Below are 24,445 nucleotides of genomic sequence, written 5' to 3'. Positions count from 1 at the left end.
CCCGATGAGTTCTTGTCAGAGGAACACGTCCCTCTTCAGAATCACAGAATCACAGAATCACAGAATAGTAGGGGATGGAAGGGACCTCTGTGGGTCATCCAGTCCAACCCCCCCGCCGAAGCAGGGTCACCCAGAGCAGGCTGCACAGGACCTTGTCCAGGCGGGTCTGGAATATCTCCAGAGAAGGAGACTCCACAGCCTCCCTGGGCAGCCTGGGCCAGGGCTCCATCACCCTCAGAGGGAAGAAGTTCTTCCTCATCTTCAGACGGAACTTCCTGTGCCTCAGTTTGTGCCCATTGCCCCTTGTCCTGTCACTGGGCACCACTGAAAAGAGCTTGGCCCCATCCTCCTGACACCCACCCTTCAGATATTTGTAGGCATTTATAAGGTCCCCTCGCAGCCTTCTCTTCTCCAGGCTGAACAAGCCCAGTTCCCTCAACCTCTCCTCCTAGTGGAGATGCTCCAGTCCCCTCACCATCCTCGTAGCCCTCCGCTGGACTCTCTCCAGTAGCTCTTCATCCTTCTTGAACTGGGGAGCCCAGCACTGGACACAGTACTCCAGATGAGGCCTCCCCAGTGCAGTGTAGAGGGGAAGGAGAACCTCCCTTGTCCTGCTGCCCACACTCTTCTTGATGCACCCCAGGATCCCATTGGCCTTCTTGGCAGCCAGGGCACACTGCTGGCTTATGGTTAACCTGTCGTCCACCAGGACACCCAGGTCCCTCTCCGCAGAGCTGCTCTCCAGCAGGTCCACCCCAGCCTGTACTGGTGCATGAGGTTGTTCCCCCCCAGGTGCAGGACCCTGCAGTTGCCCTTGTTGAACCTCATCAGGTTCCTCTCTGCCCAGCTTTCCAGCCTATCCAGGTCACGCTGAATGGCAGCACAGCCTTCTTAACCCATCTTAGAGGGAATCAACCACAAAGACCAGTTACGTGCCCCAAAGGCTCTTGCTGGTCCAACACGTTAAGGCTAGAAAGGAGGAGAACGTATTGAAAAAGAAACAGCAGGCAATTTTTCATGCCATTCCTCTACAAGCTGCACGCCTCCTGTGAACAGCGAGGCTGCAGCCAACGCTGGGTGCCCCCGAGAAATATTTATCTCCCAATGGCTGCAAGCGAGATCGCTCGCGACGGACGGGGGGAAGCGACGGAGCCAAGAACGCTTCAGCCAGGGCGGACCCTTCCGCGGCCGGATCGGTCGCTCCGGCGCGGTCCCGAGACGCGTCCGCTCCCACGTCCCCGCCGGGGCCACCTCGGCTTGGGAGCTGGAGGGCATCACCGCGACGTCGCTCCGGGGCTCGTCCCGTTCGCTACGCACGGGCTGAAACTTCACCACCCTCTTCAGTTTGCGAAGGAAAAAAAACCCCACGCCCTGAAAAGAAATCCAGTGAAGAAAACCCAACCCCAACACAACCGAGCTCAAACGAGGGCGCGGGACAAACGAGCAACGAGCGCTCTCCTCAGCTCGGGCGCATCTCACGGCTTCAGATCTCGGCAGCCGCGGGGAGGTCACGGGAGGGAGCTGCTCGAGAAGCCGAGAGAAACAACCGCGTCGCAGCTCTTCTGCTCGGCGCCGGGCACCGGCGAGGCTCCGCAGGGCTCGCAGGAAAGAAAAAGCGGTGACCACGCCGGACCAGACTTTTTCAACATGAATTTTTTCGCTAGAGACTCCACCGCCACTTGCTAGAGTATTTTAGGTAGGGGGGTGCCAAAGGGACAGGGGTGGGGGAAGGAAGGATAAAAAACACTTCTGAAAGCAGGACGGTTGCCAGCGAAACAGAAAAAAATAAATTAAAAAATCCTGTTTGAATAATTTTATTCTTAAACATGACAAACTTCCTCCGAGTGTTTCCACAAGTACTTGTGTCTGCTCTACGCGGCTCGGTGAAGCCTGTAGAAATGTGTTCCGGTCTGCAAAATATTAATTAAAAAGACAAAAAAAAAAACCAAAACACCAACCCCAACAAAACCAACCCCAACGAAACACGACGTGCTGTAACAGCAGCAGTACTTGAAGGCAGCCCCCGCTGGGGCAAGGTACACCTCTGGGGTCATGGCAGGAGCTGAGAGTGGCAGAGGCTCGGGCGCCGGGAACCGGCACGTTCTCGGGGACGTGGTGGTTTCTGGGATGCGGAGGCAGCTTCCTACCGGCTACGCCTGCTCTGCTCAGCGTTCCTCTTCCTCTCGCACCTCCTGCTTTCGCCGCCTGCTTCCAAGCTCTCGGCAGAGGCACTTCGCCCTCTTCCCTCGCACTCCTGAGGATGAATGTAAACACCACCGACCCTGTCCTATCCACCTCCCTTCGCGCCCCACGGCCGCCCCAGTTCCAACTGGGAAGGCGGAAAACCAGAAACCCCCTCTCTCGCTTTCGCTAGCGGGCAGAAGCAGGAGCGCCTGGGGAGGACAACGCTGAGCTCAGCCCGTCTCCTCCCGCTACCGCCTGGGATGCTCTCGCTAGTGCAACAGAAAAGCAGAGACCCACACCACTCCGGACGAGCCTCGAGTGACGATCGCAGAGCGGAACATCAGTGCAGTAATACTGGAAATACTGAGACAAGGCAGGCAGCACAGCCCTTCTTCCTCACGACGCTTTTTCAACTAGCTTTTTGATCCGAGTCTCCATGCAAGTCACAGAAGACAACTGTGCTTCCTGCGTTCACAGATAGGAATAAATAGCTCTGGATCAGTTTTCTTTATGGCCGGATTACAGAAGCCCCTGAAATACTGATACGCTTATGAACAGCAGCACTGTGCAGTTCCGTGAGCATCCTTGGACAGGCCACGTTCCTCTAGGACGCTGGCGCATCTCCCAGGCGTATGGCCCCAAAGAAAGTTGTGTGCTTGCTCATGTTGATGGAGATGTCGGCATGGACCATCTTCACGGCGATCTTCTGCCTGGCCTTGAGGAGGCAGACCCCAGCTGTATAGCAGGTATTGAAGTTGGTCTTGCCGGTCTCAATACTCCGAGTGCATTGCAGAAAGGGCTTTTCATCCACCACCACCTCATAGCTGGCAAAATCTGTGAAGTTTATGTAGTATACCTGATATGAAGCAGGAAGAAGAAAGACATTAGGGAGCGTATTTGCACACCAGGAGCAAGTCCACGTTCCCTTCAGTGCATATCTACAGGTTCCCTCCGCTAACGACCCCTCCCTTGGCCCCGGGACCCCCATACTCATGGGAGGTTGAGTTCTTCAAGGCAGAAAGAACCCCAAGGCAACCAAACACGAGGAGACTCTGCATTCCACTCCACGCGAGCGCAAGCATGCAGGTGTCCATGAATCCACCTATCTAAGGCGGAGCTGCGAATCCTCGCTTTAGACCCCGCTCAGCACAGGGAAAAGTACAAACCTGCACAGGCCGAGTTACAAACACGTGTCGACAGCCCCGTCGGCGACAAACAGCCTCTCACCCACCAAACAAACAAACATTTTCACTGAAGGCCTCTTTCACTTACCTGGCCAGTCCTGCTTTCTGGGTCCCATGAGCCTCCTTTAGTGTTGACATCAAAAATGCCCTAAGATGTACTGGGAGCTGCCGCCTTTGTGACTGGACTTGAGGTGCTTCAAAGGCATAAGCTACTACGGGGAAGACACTCTCCCAACCTCCACGGCTTGGAAGCAAATGACCTTAGGGTGTTTGCACTGATTAAGCTCTCGGATCTAGCGCCCAAGTCCCCGTGACTCCACTACTCGTCACTTCTCCATCTCCCCCACCGATTCTGAAGGACTGCGAGGTGCACGAGAAAGACCTGCCCAAAGAGAAGTCAGGCCCAGGGAGCTGCTTCTCCCTGACAGAAGACCACCAGCCATTTTGGATGCACCTGCGCGTGCCTCTTAGGCTACACCCTGCGGTCACAGCAGCTCTACGCAGGACTGAGTGCTCTTTTTCCTGAACGGACAAGGGCTTCGGAGGCACAACGGTGCGGCCAGCCATTGGGAAACAGCTATACCTTGGCCCACGCAGAGTCACATTTCCCGTCCCCATCCAAACCAGTTCCATGGAAGAGCACCTAACTCGATATCCACAGCCCACTTTATCCGACTTGGCACAGTCCTGGTGGGGCTGCCAGCTGAAGAGAGGCAAATCATGGAATCATCGAGGTTGGAAACGACCTCTAAGATCATCAAGTCCAACCGTCAACCCAACACCAGATCATGAGCCGGAGGTAACGTTACAAGCCCAGAGCAAGGTGGAAGTTGCTCAGTGGTGGCTGTCACACAGGGAAGCCCCTCGTCTTGCTAAGATCTGGACAGTTGTTCAGCCCACGGGTGGGTGGGCACCCTGCACGCTCTGGAAGGGGAGAGCTTTGCAGCTCACACCCCACGCAGCTCAGCAGCTCTGTCCAGAGATTTGCCAGACACTGGGAGCAGTGCGTCAAAATGACACCTCCTGCAATTCTGTTTGAATGGGGAGAGGAAATGATGTCTTAATCAGCTGTATAATAAATCATAATGCAATAATTTGTTACTTCGTTCAGCCCTTTTTTCGGAAGCAGGTCCACACATCCGTCGTCCGTACCAACTAAAGCAGCAGCCGAGCCATCCCGCTGCACCATGCGGTCGCTGGCCCATCGTGTCGGTCAAGCTACGTGAAGAAGGTGGAGGCAAAATGGAGTTACCTGGGCTGGAGTTGGGCCAAGCCACCTGGGGCCAAGTCCTACGCTTACAAAGAGCGACACGGCTTCACAACGCTCACGAGGGCTCAGGGTTTTGGTCTTACACCTCTTCTAAAGCTCAGAGGCCAACGTCCTGCTGGGACCCTCGTTCTGCAAGGAGGTTTAGGTGGGCTGGGGAATGACCGCACAGGCAACACGGAGGATTGAAAAAAGGCACTGGTGGCGTGCGGGATCTGGCTGGGCGTCTGCGTTTCGGTAACTAATCTCTGGCGGCTGGCGTCACTGCGAAACGTGTGACCTCTAAGGTCTTCCTCCGACACCCATCTCCTAGAGCACGAAGTGGGTAAAAGCACACACAAGTTCTTGGCATTTGCTGGTTGTCTGGAGCCCTCTCGTGGTTCATGCAAAGGCTTCCATTGGAACACAAGAATAGGAGTTAGGCCCAGGACCGTACTCACTTCTACCTGACTATAGATGAAGTATGTGCCGTCCACCAGTACCTCCAGCTCCCCACTGCGGGCATGCAGCTTAAACACCTTGGGGTTCATAGTGATGCGAGACCAGTCATTGAGGACTCCACCTGAAAGATCTCAGTATGAGAAAACGGCAGTCACTCAGTACCCGTCAGAATGAAAAGCGCAGGAGCACAGAAATACAGTGACATTGCAAGGTTTCATGCACAACGGCTGGCACGGACTCCAGTTCAAAAGTCAAGTAACTCGGTAAGGAAATCCCAGAATTAAAGGCTACGGTGCGTTAGTTGGGACTCCTCTCTACAGCTCTCATCACGCCGTCACTTGCTGGTGGACACTCATACTGTTCGGTGCACAGCAGCACCGATTTACGTCTCTACTTGTCCTCATCAAGAGCAGCTCTCCTCGTCCTTGAACACAGGGCCTACGGCCTTTTGTAGGACGCTACGTTCAGCCCCCGCGCTGACACGGGCTGACTTCTCTCCTCCTGGTGCTAGGTTGAGCTTATCATCATCTCTGAGTGTCTACAGCCCTGACAACGTGTTCCCATCAAAAGCAAGCAGATCGATGCCAGTGCTGTACGGCACCTGCTAAGCTTTCCTAGGTCACCTGAGAGGCCAGGGGCTGGTTTTTCACACTCTTTTTGTACGTTCAGCCACAGCCCCCAGGCGCCTTCTGGCAGCTGTGATTATAGCAGCACTTCTTCAGGCACCTCCTGCAGAGCATCTGCTCATGGCCTCGTCAAAGCTTTCCTACTGGCGACCTCCCCGCTGTCCTGGAAGAAACTCTGCAGCGGAGGCAGGACCAGGATCTCAGCTGACATCACCCAGCCCTGCGGCCGTTAAATCTCTTCCTCCGCTCCCCACCTCGTTTGTTCCCCTCCCCACACCTCTCCACCCAGCTTCCACACCAAACACAGCGGAGCTTCAGCAGACGGCGTGCTGAGGACCGCATCAGCAGGGCCGTCCTTGAGGACCACGGCAAGGCGAGGATGACAGCGGCGATTCCTGTCCTCGTGGGAATGGGACTAACGTGGCCGGTCTGCCTGCCCGCCTCCCAGCGCCGCTGGGCTGGAAGACGTTCTCAGCTGCGGTGTCACGACGCAGCCTTCGCCCTCACCTCAAGCCTTGGGACCATCCCGAGAAGAAAACTTAAGTCCTTGTGGCAAAAGAGCCAGCAACACCCTGGAAAAAACGGTGTGCAACGACGAGGCTGGACCACCTCCCGGGACGCGTCTGCGCATGGGGGCCAACTTCGGGCTACGCAATCGATTTTAATTCTGGCATTCCTTGACGTCAACGTTCTTGACTTTGTAACTAGCGTTATTTTACCAAACGCGTTGTCGTTACATTTCCTAGGTATTTAGAAGCCAAAATAACAACCGAGTACCAAACTGCATCACGTCGCAGCACGTTAACCCCTGACCGGGGTTTATAGACCCCCCCCCACCCGCTCCTCCGGCACTGGAGCCGGTGGCATCGCCGGCGTCGCGAGCGGACCCCTGCTCTGGGGACGGGCCAAGGAGCAGGTCCAGCGGGCACGCTTCGCCCTGCGCCCAGAACAGAGCCGCTCTCTGCAGCCGCCCGGCTTTACCGAACACAGCCCTCTTCCTCCCCACAGCCCTCTTCCTCCCCACAGCCCTCTTCCTCCCCACAGCCCTCTTCCTCCCAGTCTTCACCCGCTTTTCAGCCCCCCACCCCGCGAGCCAGCCAGGCTGCGTTTTCGGCCGGGCTAATTGCTTTTTGATCGTAAGCAGAGCAGCACCCTCGCCCTCGCCTTGCTCTTCGGAGCGGCCGGTTCCCTTTTCGTTTTGGGGAGCTCCCCCCACCCCGCTGCCAGGACACTTCCCCAGCCACGAGGAATTTCGGCTCACGTCCGCCGAGGGAGGGAAGCTGCCTTCCAACAGAAGCGGTGGCCAGCCTTCCTCACCCTCCTCATCCCCGGCACGGGGCGAAGCTGGCGGGCAGGGGTCCTGCAGCCCCGTCCCTGCTGCACCCCGGGTCCGGGACGGGGGTACGTGCGCCCCGGGGAGCTGCACGCGGTGACTTCGGCAGGGGACGACAGAGCCAGCGTCCCCCCGGCACGGCCCGACGCGGCGAGCGGGGAGGCAGCAGCCGAGGGATGAGAGCCAGCTGCTGGCACAGGGAGCAGGAACTCGAGCAGAAATCGGATGGGGATGCGGGGAGGAAGGAGGGGAGCGAAGAGCTGCCCGAGGACGCGACGTGGCTGGGCAGGACTTGGGCTTCAGGGCTGGTGGTGGGGTGGAGGTGCACGCGGGGCCGGGGAGGAACCTCCGCGTCCTCACGCTACGGCTGTGCCTTCCCCTGCCATAAATCACTGGGAAAACTGGAGAAAAACACAGGCTAACGGGGCTGAGGCAGGAAAACGCTCCACCGAGGGCTTCGGATGGGATGGAGGGGGGAAGAAGGCTGGCCACTGAGGGGCTGCCGGAGCGGCAGGCGGGAGGACGCCCACCGCGCATCTGGAGGTCAGGGAGAGGGAGACTCAGCGGGGTGCACAGGATAAGCTGGGATTATCTCCAGGAGCGCAGGAGAAACGGGGATGGACACTGGGCAGAAGGCTCCTCTGCGGGGGTCTGGGCGGGGGAATCGGAGAGGCCGCCAGCAGGGACAGCCAGGGACCCCGCGTTACAGCACGGACCTCGACCCGGACACGAGGCTACGGCCGCAGGACGGGCTCTGTTCACGACTGCCAACGCCATGAGATCCTTACCATTCTTCACTTGGATTGCCGAGCCTTGGCCTTGGAGGTGGACCACAGCTGGCTGCAAAGGAGACCACAGGGATTGCGGATTAATGGGAAGCATCGCGTCCTTTTAGTCACTCCAGACACCTCCGCAGCCCTGCCACAGCACCCTGAGCTCATAACACAGAATCACAGAATGGTCAGGGTTGGAAGGGACCTCTATGGGTCATCTAGTCCAACCCCCCTGCCCAAGCAGGGTCACCCACAGCAGGCTGTAGAGGACCTTGTCCAGGCGGGGCTGGAATATCTCCAGAGAAGGAGACTCCACAACCTCCCTGGGCAGCCTGGGCCAGGGCTCTGTCACCCTCAGAGGGAAGAAGTTCTTCCTCGGGTTCAGCTGGAGCTTCCCAGGCTTCAGTTTGTGCCCGTTGCCCCTTGTCCTGTCGCTGGGCACCACTGGAAAGAGTCTGGCCCCGTCCTCCTGACCCCCACCCTGCAGATATTTAGAGGCATTTATAAGGTCCCCTCTCAGCCTTCTCTTCTCCAGGCTGAACAAGCCCAGCTCCCTCAGCCTCTCCTCATAGCAGAGATGCTCCGGTCCCCTCCTCATCCTCGCAGCCCTCCGCTGGACTCTCTCCAGTAGCTCCTCATCTTTCTTGAACTGGGGAGCCCAGCACTGGACACAGCACTGCAGATGGGGCCTCCCCGGGGCAGAGCAGAGGGGGAGGAGAACCTCCCTCGCCCTGCTGCCCACACTCCTCGTGATGCACCCCAGGGTGCCATTGGCCTTCTTGGCACCCAGGGCACGCTGCTGGCATTAACGCTTTCCACAAGCGAACGAAAGCTGACGCCAACGTGTCGCAGCGCTGGAGCAGAGGTGAGAAGCCCCAGCCAGCTCGAGGTGGCTTTCTTCTGGGCAGTGAAAAGGGCGAGCTCAGGCGGTCCCTCTGCGCAGCCGCGATTTAGCAGCCGCAGGGAGGAGAGGGTTTTTTCAGAGCTATGCCACCGAACGCAGCAGCAGCAAACACAGCCAGTAAAGTTCACAAAGCTCCAGCCAAAGCTGGGTTTTTCCCCTTGAAAGAAGATCAACCAACCTGGATGTCTCTGGAGCCGGCCTTGTCTGTGGCACCTGCAAAATGCAATTGCACACCGTTGAAGGGGAAGCTTGGGGGAGATGCAATAAACACTCCTACAAATAAAACTCCTCTGACCCCATAACAACCATTAACACCCCATTTTCAACGGGTGGAGGACAGTACTGGTGGTATGGGGCACAGCTTGATGTTAAAAAGCACATAAACGAGAAAAAGATTCTTCCTACTTTTCCTTGGTTTATTCCTACCTTTCTGCCTAGCATCCTCAAAATTCCCCAACGAATTCCCCGACGTTCTTCAACCAGTTTCCACCAGCAGGACGAAGCGCCCGGCCCTCCTCCCCACCGCTGGTGCCCACCAAGCCCCTTGGCTGGGCAGACCGCGGGCTCCCCTCCGCCGCAGCCCAGCTCGCTCGCCGTGCCCAGCCGAGACGCCGACATCGCTTTTCTCCGGGAGCCAAACCTCTGCCTGGGGGCAGGACCCCGCACGCTGCTCCCGGCCGCCGCTTCGGCAGCTCCCGAGACACAAACCGAGACGTCAGCCAAGCTCTGGGCGCCGGGCGAGCGCCGGGGTGACGGCCCCGATTTCTCTGAAGCTGCATTTTTTAATACTGGGCTGTTCATATATGTAAAACGAACGACACCGATGTGAACTTCCACTCATCAAGAGTTATTCAGTTCAGGGATTGTAACAAAATAATTGGCTTTTCTCTCCCGGGAGAAACAATATGGTGCAGATATGAAGAGAAAAAAAGGAAAATGGAACCGTGTTTTCTTCTGGCTGGGCGGGGAGGGACGCTGCCCCGCTTCGTGGGGCTCCCGGGCCGGCTACGTGGCTGTGCGGAGCCTCAGCCCTCCCGGCCCTGCTGCCAAGCGAGGCTTTACGCCAGCATAAGAGGAATTAGCACCAGCGCCGAGTCACCACCGGGAAGGGCCACCTCGCAGCCAGCCTGCGCCCGCAGCCATCGGTCACCGGCAGCCATTGGTGGGATGCCCAGAAGCACCCAAGGTCACCAGCAGCCATTGGTGGGACAGCCAGAAGCACCCGAGGCCACCAGCAGACATCGGTGGGACGCCCAGAAGCACCCGAGGTCACCAGCAGACATCGGTGGGACGGCCAGAAGCACCTGAGGTCACTGGCAGCCATTGGTGGGACGGCCAGAAGCACCCGAGGTCACCGGCAGCCATCGGTGGGATGCCCAGAAGCACCCAAGGTCACCAGCAGCCATTGGTGGGACAGCCAGAAGCACCCGAGGCCACCAGCAGACATCGGTGGGACGCCCAGAAGCACCCGAGGTCACCAGCAGACATCGGTGGGACGGCCAGAAGCACCTGAGGTCACTGGCAGCCATTGGTGGGACGGCCAGAAGCACCCGAGGTCACCGGCAGCCATTGGTGGGATGCCCAGAAGCACCCAAGGTCACCAGCAGCCATTGGTGGGACAGCCAGAAGCACCCGAGGCCACCAGCAGACATCGGTGGGACGCCCAGAAGCACCCGAGGTCACCAGCAGACATCAGTGGGACGGCCAGAAGCACCTGAGGTCACTGGCAGCCATTGGTGGGACGGCCAGAAGCACCCGAGGTCACTGGCAACCATCGGTGGGACCCCCAGAAGCACCCGAGGTCACCGGCAGCCATTGGTGGGACGCCCAGAAGCACCCGAGGTCACCGGCAGCCATCGGTGGGACCCCCAGAAGCACCCGAGGTCACCGGCAGCCATCGGTGGGACAGCCAGAAGCACCCGAGGTCACCAGCAGCCATCGGTGGGACAGCCAGAAGCACCCGAGGTCACCAGCAGCCATCGGTGGGACAGCCAGAAGCACCCGAGGTCACCAGCAGCCATCGGTGGGACGCCCAGAAGCACCTGAGGTCACCGGCAGCCATCGGTGGGACGCCCAGAAGCACCTGAGGTCACTGGCAACCATCGGTGGGACAGCCAGAAGCACCCGAGGTCACCAGCAGCCATTGGTGGGACAGCCAGAAGCACCCGAGGTCACCGGCAGCCATCGGTGGGACAGCCAGAAGCACCCGAGGTCACCGGCAGCCATCGGTGGGACGCCCAGAAGCACCCGAGGCCACCGGCAGCCATCGGTGGGACCCCCAGAAGCACCCGAGGCCACCAGCAGCCATCGGTGGGACAGCCAGAAGCACCTGAGGTCACCAGCAGCCATCGGTGGGACAGCCAGAAGCACCCGAGGTCACCAGCAGCCATCGGTGGGACGCCCAGAAGCACCCGAGGCCACTGGCAGCCATTGGTGGGACGCCCAGAAGCACCCGAGGTCACTGGCAGCCATCGGTGGGACCCCCAGAAGCACCCGAGGCCACCGGCAGCCATCGGTGGGACCCCCAGAAGCACCCGAGGCCACCGGCAGCCATCGGTGGGACGCCCAGAAGCACCCGAGGTCACCGGCAGCCATCGGTGGGACGCCCAGAAGCACCCGAGGCTCTGCAGGTCCTTGCGGCTCCTTCTCTCCATCCTCCTCCCGACAGGCACCCGGTGTCGCACCCCAAAACCGCCGGCTCCCACTGCAGAGCCCACGGGGCTGCGGGACGTCGTTGGCTCCTCACGTCCCCGTGGGTGCACGGGTGAGCCCAGGGACACCCGAGACCGGCAAGGCGAGGGTGCTGCACCGTCACCTTCGGACCCTGCGCTGCCTCGGACGCAAACCGGGGAGCTCGGTGATGGGGACAAGCCGGTTACCTGAGGGGCCCTGCAGTCCGGGTGGTCCCTGGGGGCCCGGTGGTCCGGGGGGGCCGGGCGGTCCCATGACGGTTGTGCCGGGAATCCCTGGGATGCCAGGAATGCCGGGGGGGCCCTGGGGCCCAGGAGGACCTGGTGGCCCTTGGGGACCGTTGGGCCCTGGAGGACCAGCCTTCTTACCTGGAAAACAGAAGAGCAAACGTTAGCTTCTCCGCACCAGGAGCACGGGGTGGGCTTTTACTGGTGGGAAGCCCTGGGAGCGAGGGAAGCAGAGGGTGGGGACGGCTCGTTGCTGGCTGAAGGCAGGGACAAGGAGGAGCACCCAACTGCCCGGGGTGGGGTGGGGGTCCCACGGCTCCGCGCCAACAGGGCAACGCTGCCGGCAGGGCAGGAGCGGGACGCTGTCCCACAGACTCACAGAATCCCAGGATGGTGGGGGTTGAAAGGGACCTTTGGGGACCCCCCAGCCCAACCCCCTGCCCAAGCAGGGTCACCCACAGCAGGCTGCACAGCACCGCGTCCAGGCGGGGCTGGAATATCTCCAGAGAAGGAGACTCCACAGCCTCCCTGGGCAGCCTGGGCCAGGGCTCCGTCACCCTCAGAGGGAAGAAGTTCTTCCTCGGGTTCAGCTGGAGCTTCCTCTGCTCCAGTTTGTGCCCAGCACCCAAGCCCCAGCGTGCCAAGCCTCCGTCTTTCCCCACACGCACCCGGCGGGCTCCGAAGCTCGAAGCAGGCAGAACCAGTAAGCTTTCCTTAATCACCGCTGGCCAGACAATAAGCTCTAACTCCAAGAAAAATTAGATGTGACAATACCATAAATTTAAACGATTTTATACAGCGCTGCAGCTGTTTATAATAGAGCTCCCCGAGATCCCCCCGCTCCTCCGGAGCTGCCGCGGACACCGCAGCCATCGTTTGTTATTAGCTGGGCTGACTGAACGCGGGGCTAGGGTTTCCGAGTTTTGTTAGGACAAACTTCCCTGACATAAAATTTTATGCTGCTTTTGAGGGTAAATATACCCGGAGTTTCTAACTGCGGCCTGTCTCAACCCCTCAGCTGTAAATGTGGAATTTGTATCCCAGGATTTGAGCTGCTGTTCAAGCAGCGCAGTCCCGACGGCGGGCTGGAGCCCCGGCCACGCACCGGCCCGCGCGGGAAGGGCTCTCGAGGGACAGCACGAAGCGCTCGGTGACGAGCCCGTGCCACGTGCCGGTGCCGGCAGCAGCCCCTCGACACGCTGGGCTTCGGAGGCGGCACAGCCCCGCGCTGCTCGACGCCTACAACCCCTCTCCTAAAGATTTTGACGCCTCCACAGAAGCGTTTTGGTGGCTACAAGGAGCAAAGTCGGGTGATGTGGCTGGGTTTCCCCCAGCCCGTGACTGCAGCGTGATTTGAGGGTGAGGTGATGAAGCAGCTCAGATCCTTTGACTCGCTCGAGCCCCTGGCAGCGAAGAGCAACCGCCAGCGTTCCTCGGGACCCCCGCGCGAGCCAGGCCAGCGTCGGACGCCCCGTCCAAACCCAGCGCTGCCTCGCCAGTAACCCAAGCCACACCAGCTCACCAACACGCCTCTGGAGAACACAGAATCACAGAATCACAGAATAGTAGGGGTTGGAAGGGACCTCTGTGGGTCATCTAGTCCAACCCTCCTGCCCAAGCAGGGTCACCTACAGCAGGCTGCACAGGACCTTGTCCAGGCGGGGCTTGAGTATCTCCAGAGAAGGAGACTCCACAGCCTCCCTGGGCAGCCTGGGCCAGGGCTCCGTCACCCTCAGAGGGAAGAAGTTCTTCCTCGGGTTCAGCTGGAGCTTCCTCAGCTTCAGTTTGTGCCCATTGCCCCTTGTCCTGTCACTGGGCACCAATGAAAAGAGCTTGGCCCCATCCTCCTGACCCCCACCCTGCAGATATTTGTAAGCACCCGGCTCCCCGCTGCGAACGGCTCGAGGAACCTTAGCGAGACCGGCGGGTGACCAGCACCCAGAGCGGACGCACAGAACCGCACCTCCGAGGCGAACACGCAGCCCGAAGCGAGAGGCAGAGCCTCCCTGCATCGAGCTGGGTGGGTCGGAGGGAGACCCCGGCCCGCGGCAAGACGCACGGCGGGACCGAGACGAAAGCTGAAGCCGTGTCGGCAAACGGCAAGCGGCTCCCAGTAGCCGGTACGCGGCTCAGCTCCACTCAACTATGCCATTACAGCATCTTTGGAATTACTTCTATACGAGGTAATTAAGCTCCTGTGGATTTTAAGGCAGGCTTCAGCGAGGGTCCTGCCGTGGCAACGTGGGCACAGGAGAGCAGCCCACGGCCCCACGCACCACGGCAACCCCTGCCCTTCCCGCGCAGGGATCCCGTCGCCGGTCTCTCCTTCGCGTTGCCTAAAGAGAATTCATAGCCGGGTACCGCAGGCACAGAAAGGAAACTGGAATTAAAACTCACACTTACCCTTTTTCTTGTTTTTAACTGAACTTGGACCTACGAAGAAAAAAAAAAAAGAAAATTAATGAAATTCAGTGATTTAGCAAATCCACACTGCCCCCAACACCCACCCACCCAGAGGGTACCCTCGCCAGGGCTGGAATAAAACCAGCAATGAGACCGGGAAGCCAAAGACGCGGAGTTTCCTGCTTTCGGCAAAGAGCTGCCGCGAAGGGATAACGAGGTTACCGGGACCCAGACCTGCTCCGTCCTCTCCGCAGCCCGTGGCTGGCGTAACGCAAGGCAGGGAGCTTTGCTGGGCACCGAGGCGAGTCGGAGGCCAGCGGCACAGCTCGGGTGAGAGCCGCTCGCCAGCCTCGAGCCAGAGCTTCCAGCTCCGGCACCGGCTGAGCCGCAGCCCTGCCGCCCGCGTGCCCCGACGCCACGGGTGGGAGCACGGCACGAGGAGCCTTCAGCCGGCAGAAATCCCGAGACCCAGAGGAAAGCATTTCGAAACGCGACCCTCACACAGCAGACTATTTTTGAAGCGCACAGGGGACACACTTGTGGTCCACGCAGCCGTCCTCGAGCTCTCTCTGGTAGCTGGACATCACCAAGCTCAACGTTTCAAGCCAACGCGTTTCGCTTCCCGATGAGGACACGCTAGAAGAAAGTTCGCGTGACTCAGCTCTCAGCTGAGAGCAGTAACCCAAATACTGGCAAGCCAAATTGTTTTAAAAATAATAATAAAATACTCAAAAACGAAGCCAAAAGCAAAGAGTTAGTACAAACTGGCTTTCTAAACAATAGGGATACAAACCGCCCTAGCAAGGAGCGAAAACATTTATAGCAAAGCTGAGAAACTACACGACTTTTGGAGCAGAAGCCGAAGTGTGAAACATGTTCCATTGCTGCCTCAAAAATTAATCAGGGATGGGAATGAACTGCAAAAATCCCCAAATATTCCCTCGCCGTTCATCAGTGAAATCCCTCTAAACCCAGGGTTTAAACACACATCAGAGACTGCAATCACCTTTAACTGAGTCCCGGTTATAACGAACGGAAGGTAACGAGGTTGCTGTGGGTCAGCCCTGGCGGAGAAGGACAAATTACCAATTAGCACGGAAGTGCCAGGTTCCCAGGGCAAGATGGAAAGACGGGAGAAGGACCAGGGAGATACCCAGTAACCTCACCCAAGCCTTTCCAACGGGAATATTAATTTGCCTACACGGTGCTGTTGGGTCATGGGAAAATTACGGTGCTAATTTATTAGTTCTGCTCATTTACTATTTCTTTACTACGCCACGTATCAAAATGCATAGGTGGGACAAGACAGCGGCTTCTAACGACGCCAGCCCGGTGCCTTGCTGGCGAGCATCACCGCGGCCAGCCAGCAGGTCCACCGCCCGCAGAGGGACAGCAGAGCCCTTCACGCTCGGCAGGCACCGCCAGGCTCCTCTTTTCACAGCATCACAGAGTGGTCGGGGTCGGAAGGGCCCTCTGTGGGTCACCCAGCCCAACCCCCTGCCCAAGCAGGGTCACCCAGGGCAGGCTGCACAGGACCTTTCCGCATCTTCTGAGCTCCCACGATGCGGAACGAGCCGCGATCGCGCCGGCCATCTCCGGTCTTAGGCACCAGCTCGTTCATAACAATCTCAGTGAAGAGAAAAAAATTCTGGGGGGAGGTCATTAAAAAAAAGCCAACCCCGACCCAGCAAGCGAAAGGCGAGTGCTGCCTATGTGTTTCTGCAGGCCTCGGAGTCACGAGAGTTTATTTCATGTTATATATATCACACCATTAGCGCTCCAGCCAGAGTGAAAGTACGAATAGCTGCGGCGAGCCAAACACCCTTGGGCTGGATGGAACCAATTAGCTTCAAAGACGAATGGGAGGAATGAGAACCACATGCGATGTCAATGTTCGCAGTCTATATTACAACACACGCATCTGTTCCAGGCACGGCAGAGAGAGATGTTACGGCTGGGCAAGGGAATCTTTCGACAAACGCAAAAATACTCCTGACATGAAGAAAAACACAATATTATTAGCCCTGGGAGCTCCTGAGTCGCCGGGGTTTGCATCTGCTCGGCTCCCAGTAGGAGGGGGTGGGTAATTTCGTTGCGTGAGGTTCATCCGATACACCAGAAGACAGAATTTTCCTCATTTTTGCTCAAAACGGTAAACTCGTCGTCTTTTTCTCAATTTACTCTAAAGCGGTAACGAAGTCTCTCACCGAGACTGAGCAGCAGAGTGCCACCGAGGGATCTGAGCTCCATTCCCCTCGGGACCGAAGGTGCTGAGGCCCAAGGCTTGAAAACATCACCCAAGAAACGTTGTCCCAACACTTATGTGCAGAGGAGAAAAAAAAAATATCATCCTTTCTGCCCTGCTTTTCTGAGGCCACACCCCAACGTTTCAACGCTGCAGTGGTTGAACGCGTACGACCCGCTGGGTCTCTGTGAGGGCACGGAGCAGGTTAAACACCTACAACTTAGACAAGCCTGAGTCTTTCCGAACATCTTCTCCTACACTGTGACTCCCACCCCGCCATCCCACTCCTCCTGCCGAGAGGCTCCCGGCCTCAAAGCCTTTCCCGCTGGCCGCGGCTATCTAGCGGAGTTTCATGGAGGCCATGAGATGAGTTGATTCCAAGGAAGATCTACAAGAAGACACTTGTCTTTCCGCTCCAAGACGCAGACTACACTATGTTCCTCCACAGTCTCAAAAGCCTTCTGCAAAACCAAGTTACAGAATACCCGTGGCTGCTCCAGAGCCCACAAGACCTGCCTTGTAGAAGGAAATCAGTTTGACTTGGAGAATTCTTCACCGACCAGCGCTGCCTGCTGCCACTCTCAGCTCTGCCTGCAGCGGCTTCACTGCGCTGCACTTCAGGGTTTACTCCAGCCCCGGTGGGATCTGAGAGCAACCCGACCGGTCAGCTGCTCCCCAGCAAATTCTTCTCCCTTCTTTGTAGAAACAGCCTCGAGTTTTCCTCTCTGCACTTTCCCGGCATCACCCCTGTTCTCACGCATTCCTTGACCCATCTGTTACCAACGTACTGGAGACCAAGCTCATGGTCTTGACTGCTGATATTAAACACGACAGCTGCCCAAGCGTGGCTGTCGCTCTCCGTGTGTGCTTGTCCTCAACTTCTGTACTTCCTCCGACTCACCCCACCTACCCGCCACCTCCTTTCCGCACGCTGCCTGCTCGTGCCTGAGGTCGGAGCAGCCCCCAGCCCCAGGGCAGCCCACCCCCTCCAACAGCTCCTGACTCCCATCTGAAAGCAAATTTACGCTTATGCTCTACGCCCTCCTTGAAGGAGCTGTCAGCTCCGTTCAACCCCTCACTTTAGCTTTGCCTTGCAGAGGAAGGAACGTCGACAGGAACTGTTACCACAGCAGAGGACCGGGATATTGGGGAGGACAGGCTGGACGGCTTTGAAGGACACAGTAATAAGCACGGAACGAGATCCCGTCATCCAAAATGCATAATCCCATAAATTACATATAAAAAGAGGTGGTAATAAGCTGTTCGGCGGGATGGTGGAGCTCCTCCGGTGGAGCTGCCAAGGACAACGTCTGCACATGCCGAGCTGCTGTCGGAGAGCCGGGAAAGGCAGGAACACAATCCCAAACAGACCAGTGGAAGCACCTCCAGCAGACACAGGGCAATACTGATGCTGCTCAGCAGGCGGGGCGGAAAATCCCGGGAGAAACGCAGTCGACTCTGCTCATCTACATACAGAAAGATGAATTTAAATGAGAATAATTTCGCAGAAGAGCTCCTGGGGAGGCCAGGCAGATGCGAAGGGGCTGCCCACCTTTGGAAGGGCACAAGCAGAGCCATCAACGCCGGGAAAGGGATGAGGCTACGGTGATGGGCATGGATGGAGAAGACCTGTGGGGTGTAAAGGACAGCGCAGGCACGTCCTGATGTGTGCGCATCGCTCCCAGAGATAATTAAGCCGGGAATGAGAAGGCTTCTTCTCACCTCCAGGAGAAGGAGCACAGGTTTGGAGGGGGTCTTCTGGCTCAGAGCCAGCCTGCCACGGTCACGGGTCACTGCTTAAAAGTCTCTCCAAAATTCACCAGTCCCTTTGGAAAGCGCTGAGGTGACTTCTCGCCTATCTCCTCAAGCCCCAGCTACCAAGCCACGAAGCGGGCTGCCAGCCTGACTTGCAACGTTTGCGCTAGCCACCCGCTCTACTTCCAGAAGTTATCATCTCCTTCGCTGGGTTTCCTGGAGGAAAAGCCCACCGACTCCCGCTGTTGTAACTCCTCCACCAGCTGAGTTGTTCACCCCAAGACGGAATTTCCCCAGCAAAGGCTCTGGAGCAACGTTGCGCGGGGGCCTTTTGGGGACCCTGGCTTTGAACGGTGCTGGAAGACCCAGACCCCTTCCAAAGCTCGTTTTCCACATCTGTTGGGAAAACAAAAGGGAATGGTAGCAGAAAAGGAAGGAATATAAAACCAGGAACAGTGGTAAGCTTCGAGGGAAAACACAGCTCTATCTGCTAGCGGAACAGCCACGCGGGAAGCCTTCTGCCCGCAGAGCCACCCGGCCGGGCACCTGCGAGGGGAAGGCTCCGTGCCACGCCAAGTCACTCCTCCCAACCCAAGCGCTACGGCCACGGGTTTGAGCGCTCAGCCACTTCAGATGCAAGCTTCTCGCTTCAGCTGAAGGAAAGCTCTGCAAGGGATGAGCTTTTGTTCTGCAAAACCGCAGCTGCGGCGCAGCAAGCAGCAGAAGACATCGACCCGTGCTTCGGGGAGCAGGTCCTAGCTCCCAGCTCCCGCAGCCCTCGCATCTGCTGGATGGTTTCCAAGGCCTTCAGAAAACACCAGATGGTGATGCAACTCGAGGATATTACATATGACATGTTTTCTCTTATAAAGCTTAATAGAGTTTACTCCCCCCCCCCGCCAATTTTTCTTTCTGCACGCTACGCACTGCTATGATTTACTATAAATACAAAAATATCCCAAACTTCTTTTGGACATATGCTGATACAGATAGTATATTAAAAAAACCCCTGTGTTCACTTATTAGCCGTGTGTGTGGATTAACAAGAAATAGTTTAAATTCCTGAAAAACAGTTCAAGCTGATTTTACTGATGGGAACAGATCTTTGTAATTACGCTTGTTTTATATAAAGCCTATAAAAGGCTGCCCATTCTAGAAATCAGTCAAACAAAGGGCGAGCGCCCATGAAGGCTGCTGAACTTCCTCAAATTCTCAGTTGCCCAGAGCAGAACCAAGTCAACGAGGGCCACTACCACTGCCTAGCAGCGTCCCTGTTCAGTTCTGAACAAGAGACGTCTACTGATGTCTTCAAGGTGTTCGACCAGTGCTGGCAGGTACCCGTTTTCAGCATTCGCTGCTCGCCCCCAGGATTATTAAGGCATCCTTTTTCTGTTCTCCTAGCACTAAATGACTATGGTATATCATCAATCTTCTCACCTAAGCACGGCTCTGGTTCCCTGAATCAGAGACAAAATCTTGACGATTAACAAGATGTTAGCATCTTCCAGAAATGTCACATCACTTCTCACTCACTCATAAAATAAGCATAAGGTGACCTGAAATCATTACGTCCACAGCTACGCTCAAGACGAACATCTAATTTTGAAGATGAAAACAGAAGCAGGCAGCTCTATGTGACTTATCCAATACGCACATTTTCAAAACCACGTCTTTGTGCACTAAAAAAAAATAAAATTGCATCTTTTTCTTTGAAGTATGAGCTTCTGGGTGTAGTTGGAAGAAGAATATTAAATTTAATCATCACTGTTCTCAACAGCTATGGAAGTTTGTGTGAAGCCTTTCTCCGAATCCTGCGAACCATCTGGTTTAACAAAGAGACCACTTGCTAAATCTCAGACAAAGCTCTGAGTAGTGCCCAAATCCACCAGTAACTTCTGGAGAATAGCTAGCTGACAGAATTTGAAGTGAGTTCCTGGACATTCGTTGGGATACCATCATTAACGGAGCTATTGAAACATGTAAGGGTGCTGGCCAAAAACAAAGTTGTTCTCCATTTGCATGCAGGGATTTTTTTCTCCGAGGATCCGGGATTGTCAATAAACACAATGCACAAAGAGAAGAGAAGAAACAGCAGGCGAGCACGACAACCAGGCTGTGCGGTACAGCAGATGAGCATCCCAGGACTCCAGTCCTGCTAACGTTGAGGTTAGCGTCCAACCCAGCTACGCAGGGCGTTTCCACCTCTCACAGAAAGCTCTGACCACCAAGTGCCCTCCAGCTGTGAAGGCTTCCACCTCTCCAGCAAGGAAGTTCTCTGCCCCTTGGGGCTTCCTACAAAAGAGGGGCAAAGCAGGAACTAACAAGTCCTGTCAACCTCCACAGACATTAAGACCAGAAGGAACCATCATGATGGTCAAGCATTAAAGAGGTCCTACGCGTTAAGCCTCCCATCAGTCCCCCTATCTCTGCAGCTGGACTCGATGACCTTAAAGGTCTTTTCCAACCTAAATGATTCTGTGGTTCTATTTGACCAATTCTAAAGGCGGGGAGGGGAAAGAAAGCCAAGCTCAGGCGTTACCTGAGATTTCAAGCGACAAAGAATCTGCTGTCTTCTCTGATACAAGTTGTCTCAATGAGTAATAAAAAAACTCCACTTTGGTCAAACATCCGAAACTCAGTTGTTTCATTTACAGGAGCGGCGTAATGACATTTACTTCATCCACACGGGTATGAGATATGTCAGGCTTTTCAAATATTCTTAAGTGCGGCGTTATTAATGCCAGACTACAGTGGAGCTGGGGAAAGAAGGCTGTTAGCTCCCAAACACATGCTTAATCTAGAACATGTGGTCTGGGGGGAGGTTTGGAACCAATATGTTTTCAGCATTTTCAGGAAATTTGGTCTATCCAGATGAAAGCTTCTTGGACCCTACTGAAATACCAGTCAGTGATACAAATACAGAAACAAGATGAATTCTTTCCCTTCCCTGAAAAAGTGCTCTTCACCAATTCCAGAGAAAAAGGCAACAGACTTTGAAGAGCAGCTTTGGTATTACTACTCCAGAATATTTAGAAAATATGATAAATTACACATCTAGGAAAACGTCCTAGAAGTAAAGCACATCATGCTCTACCCAAAACTCCTGGTGTGCCTTGCCAAAGTGTTTTTTGGAGGGGTGGGATGCGGAAGGGAGGTCTTCTGCTAGGTGTGGATGAAAGATGCTGCCTGCAATTACAGGCAGAATGGCTGAATCCAGGTGAAGGATGTGATGTCCCTGGTACGAGGCTGATACTAATTTCAATCAATCAGAATGTATTACATAACGGAACGGGGAGCTCACTCCCCGTACAAAGCGGGTGAAGGATGAGACATTGCTGCTTGATATATTGCTACGTAAGGCAGAGCCTAGGGGCATTCAGATTTTCCTCAACCACCACGGCTGCTTCTCTCTCTGCTTTTGTTTCAGTTTTGTTTTAAACTCGTCAAAATTCACGTGTGGACGCAGTCACCCTGAATTGTCTTTTTCTGGTTACATCAAACTGAGATGCTCCATGACGGCATCCCACAAAACAGCGTTCCCTCCTTGTCCTTCACCTCACGGCATCTTCCTTCCAGGGCACTACCGAGAGCCATGCCTGGAGGACACCCCGCCTGCGCTCTACCCTCAGTGCACAGCAGAAACACAAGCCCTAAATTTCAGGAATCTTTGCTCAGTGGTAGCCCTGTCGTATTCTGGAGTTGCAGGCTGCTAAGTCCCCAAGACTGGCCCAGAGCCTACGCTTCTTCTGATACCCCACCCCTGCGCCGAATTGAACTGCCTAACGCCAGTCTCCTCCAGCCTGAGAGATCAAGAAGAGTTTGCAGCTCATCTTGTGCTCTTTTGAGGCACTCCCTCGGCTACACCCACTTTTTCAGGCTATTCTTCTTCTTCTTCAAGGACTTTTCACATGTCTCCGGGGGGAGGTCTCCCCTGACACTGCTGGAACACTACGCTGCTTGGCCAGAGGGTCTGAGCAGAGCTTGTGCATCAACACCAAAGGCTGAGAATCCTTTCTCTTGTGGTGAGTTAGGTATGAGTGCGGCTTTCTTCTGCCTCACTGCTCCTCTCCTCTGAGCAACCCGTCAAAGGGCAAGCCTACATCCATGTGTCATCCAGATGATCAGATGCCGCTCCAGGAGCTCCACGGATCAGTAGCCTGCTCCCTCCCTATTCCTCTGATCCCATACAGCAGACCTCAGTTCAGGCCTATCGGTCTAAAAGCAAATGGAGAGAAGCCACAGCTCACCCCTGCCCATCTCTCGAGTCCCCGGAGTGACGCTAGATGCCAGAGAGCCACGATCTCTCTTCCTCAGGCAGCTTCAGACCATGCAAGATCTCATCACGTTACAGGTTTTTTTTTGCTGTTGCCATTGCTTTTTTTCAAGCTGCCAATACTCAGAGACATTTTTGCCTGGTTTGATCATTAAAAACCAGGACTGTCCACACTGGGGGGTAACTTGGTCAAGCTCCTAAGGAACGGGAGGACAGTTCAACACAAAACCGCAGAGATACTGGCCAACAGCCACAGTAGGTTGCGACGTTCTTTATACTGATCTTTCATCATACTAATGGGGAAAAAAATGTCTTTAGTTATGGCAGTTCAAGACGATCAGAACCGAACCGCGAGCAAAAGAGACAGACCCAAGAGACCACCAGCCATCAACCTGTTTCACTGGTCCAGGCAAAGGCACCTTGTCGAGCACGGACCCTCCGCCCCAGCTGGCGAGGGGGAAGGCCAAGACAAATGGAACCGCTTTCACACATTACCAGGGTTTTCCACCCTTAGAAGGTTGGTGTGACCCATGCGTCACCAGCTGCGGTCTGAAGGGACCCACCAGCCCATAGAGACCCACCAGCCCTGCGAACCTCTGAAGCGCCATTTGGCATGAGGAGCAACGTAGGTGCGGGGTCACAGAAGAACCAGGCTGGAACAGCAACCGCCGTCGAGAGGTCCGACAGCTCTGCTGCTGTTGGTCCCGCTCTGGGGGAGAGGGCTGGACCCAGGCACCTCCTGGGGTGCCCTCCACCCTGCCTTCCTCCACGACCTCAGCTCTGCTTCTCCAACAGCCAGAGCTCTGCTGAAAAGCACTGCTCACCGCCTTCCCGAGTAGAGCAGAGGGATCTTTACTCACTGCAACAGGAATTTCCATTGCTCTACAGAACATAAAGAACGACCAGGTGATTGATTTATTTCCTCAATTCCATCAACTCCATCCAGATCCATTCGGGATCGGTGGCAAGGCACCAGGACAGCCTACTGATACCATCAAGGCTTTTTAAAAAAATATCCAGCCTCCACTGAGTAGGTGCAAGCGCACCACAGCGCAAATGCGCTCACAAACAAAGACAAAATCCTGCTCCCAATTAACTACAGAGCCACTGTTGCTGGCAAAATAACATTGCACTGCCTTCTCAAAAACACAAAAAACCAATCAAACATAAATCTCCGCCCTTCTGAACTCCGCTCCCACATAATCAGTCCCAGCCCAGTTCCTGGGGCTCACACCAGAACCTGTGGCCATCGTATTTCATCTTCCGCACTCTCACTGGCTATGGAAGCAGAATGTGATGGGCCTTTTGCGCTCCTTCGGGCCCTTAGGTTGGATTCCAAATGCCGGATCTGTACAGCAGAGCTGACAAACAGCATTACTATTGCTAATTCGAGTATCTCCAGGCTGGTTTTGGCTCGCTGGCTGGACTCGCAAAGCTTCCTTTCTATACACCACTGCACCCTATTGCTTACTTTATCAATACCACATATTTGAATTCAACAATTTGAAGCGTAGTATTACAGCTGTGTTTTTATTTTGTTTGTTTTACTCGGTTGTTGCTTAACACAAAACACTCTGACATTTTAAGTCATATCCCACTAAGATAAACAACTAACATATGTCATGAATTCCAGCAGAAATGATTCCCAAGTGGCGCGGCAGCAAGGTTTTAACCACGCGTACAAAAGGCTCTCTTCAGTCGTTTGCTGGATGTTTAAACGCACTCCTCCCCACCAGGGCTATCCATCAGGAGTCGAGGGCAGGTGGGAGGGAAGCTCGTCGGCTGGCTCACCCCTGCAGAACTTCACATGTTTGTCTTCCTCCCGTATGTAACCCTGCCTAATTGGATTGAAAACCTCTGCAGCGCAACAGCTGTCTGCAAAGTGATGGTTTAATTGCTTGGAATAGCGTGGGATCTACATCCAAACAGAGCTGTGTGTGAATATGTGTACTTCTATTTGCATCAAGCTGAAGAGGGGTCTGAAGGAAACCCAAGAGAGACCCCACCACTCCTTGGGAAGCCAAAGTCAAGCCCCTGTGGCGGCCACGGCAAGGCGAAGCGTCGCCTGGCTCAGCCAACTCTTGAGTTTCTCCGTTCACAGCCTTTCAAACAGATTAATGGGCTTCACCAAACCCTGCT

The 24,445-nt window shown here is 55.7% G+C and overlaps 1 protein-coding gene across 2 annotated transcripts in view; it reads right to left on the bottom strand.

The window, feature by feature from the left end:
- Positions 1 to 1,798: 1,798 nt before the first annotated feature.
- EDA (ectodysplasin A) overlaps positions 1,799 to 24,445 on the bottom strand; it is an 80,362-nt gene continuing 57,715 nt past the window's right edge. The window contains exons 3-8 of one of the 2 annotated variants that reach the window (XM_075435744.1): positions 14,034 to 14,063; positions 11,592 to 11,771; positions 8,891 to 8,925; positions 7,824 to 7,875; positions 5,076 to 5,206; positions 1,799 to 3,040 (exon numbers count right to left, since the gene is read on the bottom strand). In XM_075435744.1, coding sequence (XP_075291859.1) covers positions 2,789 to 3,040; positions 5,076 to 5,206; positions 7,824 to 7,875; positions 8,891 to 8,925; positions 11,592 to 11,771; positions 14,034 to 14,063 — 680 coding nt within the window. In that variant the 3' untranslated portion in view covers positions 1,799 to 2,788. The remainder of the gene's footprint in view (positions 3,041 to 5,075; positions 5,207 to 7,823; positions 7,876 to 8,890; positions 8,926 to 11,591; positions 11,772 to 14,033; positions 14,064 to 24,445) is intronic. The other variant, XM_075435745.1, reaches the window with a different exon arrangement.

The sequence above is a fragment of the Opisthocomus hoazin genome, chromosome 14 (assembly GCF_030867145.1).
Source record: "Opisthocomus hoazin isolate bOpiHoa1 chromosome 14, bOpiHoa1.hap1, whole genome shotgun sequence".
Taxonomy (NCBI): domain Eukaryota; kingdom Metazoa; phylum Chordata; class Aves; order Opisthocomiformes; family Opisthocomidae; genus Opisthocomus; species Opisthocomus hoazin.
This window is presented reverse-complemented; position numbering and strand designations above follow the sequence as displayed.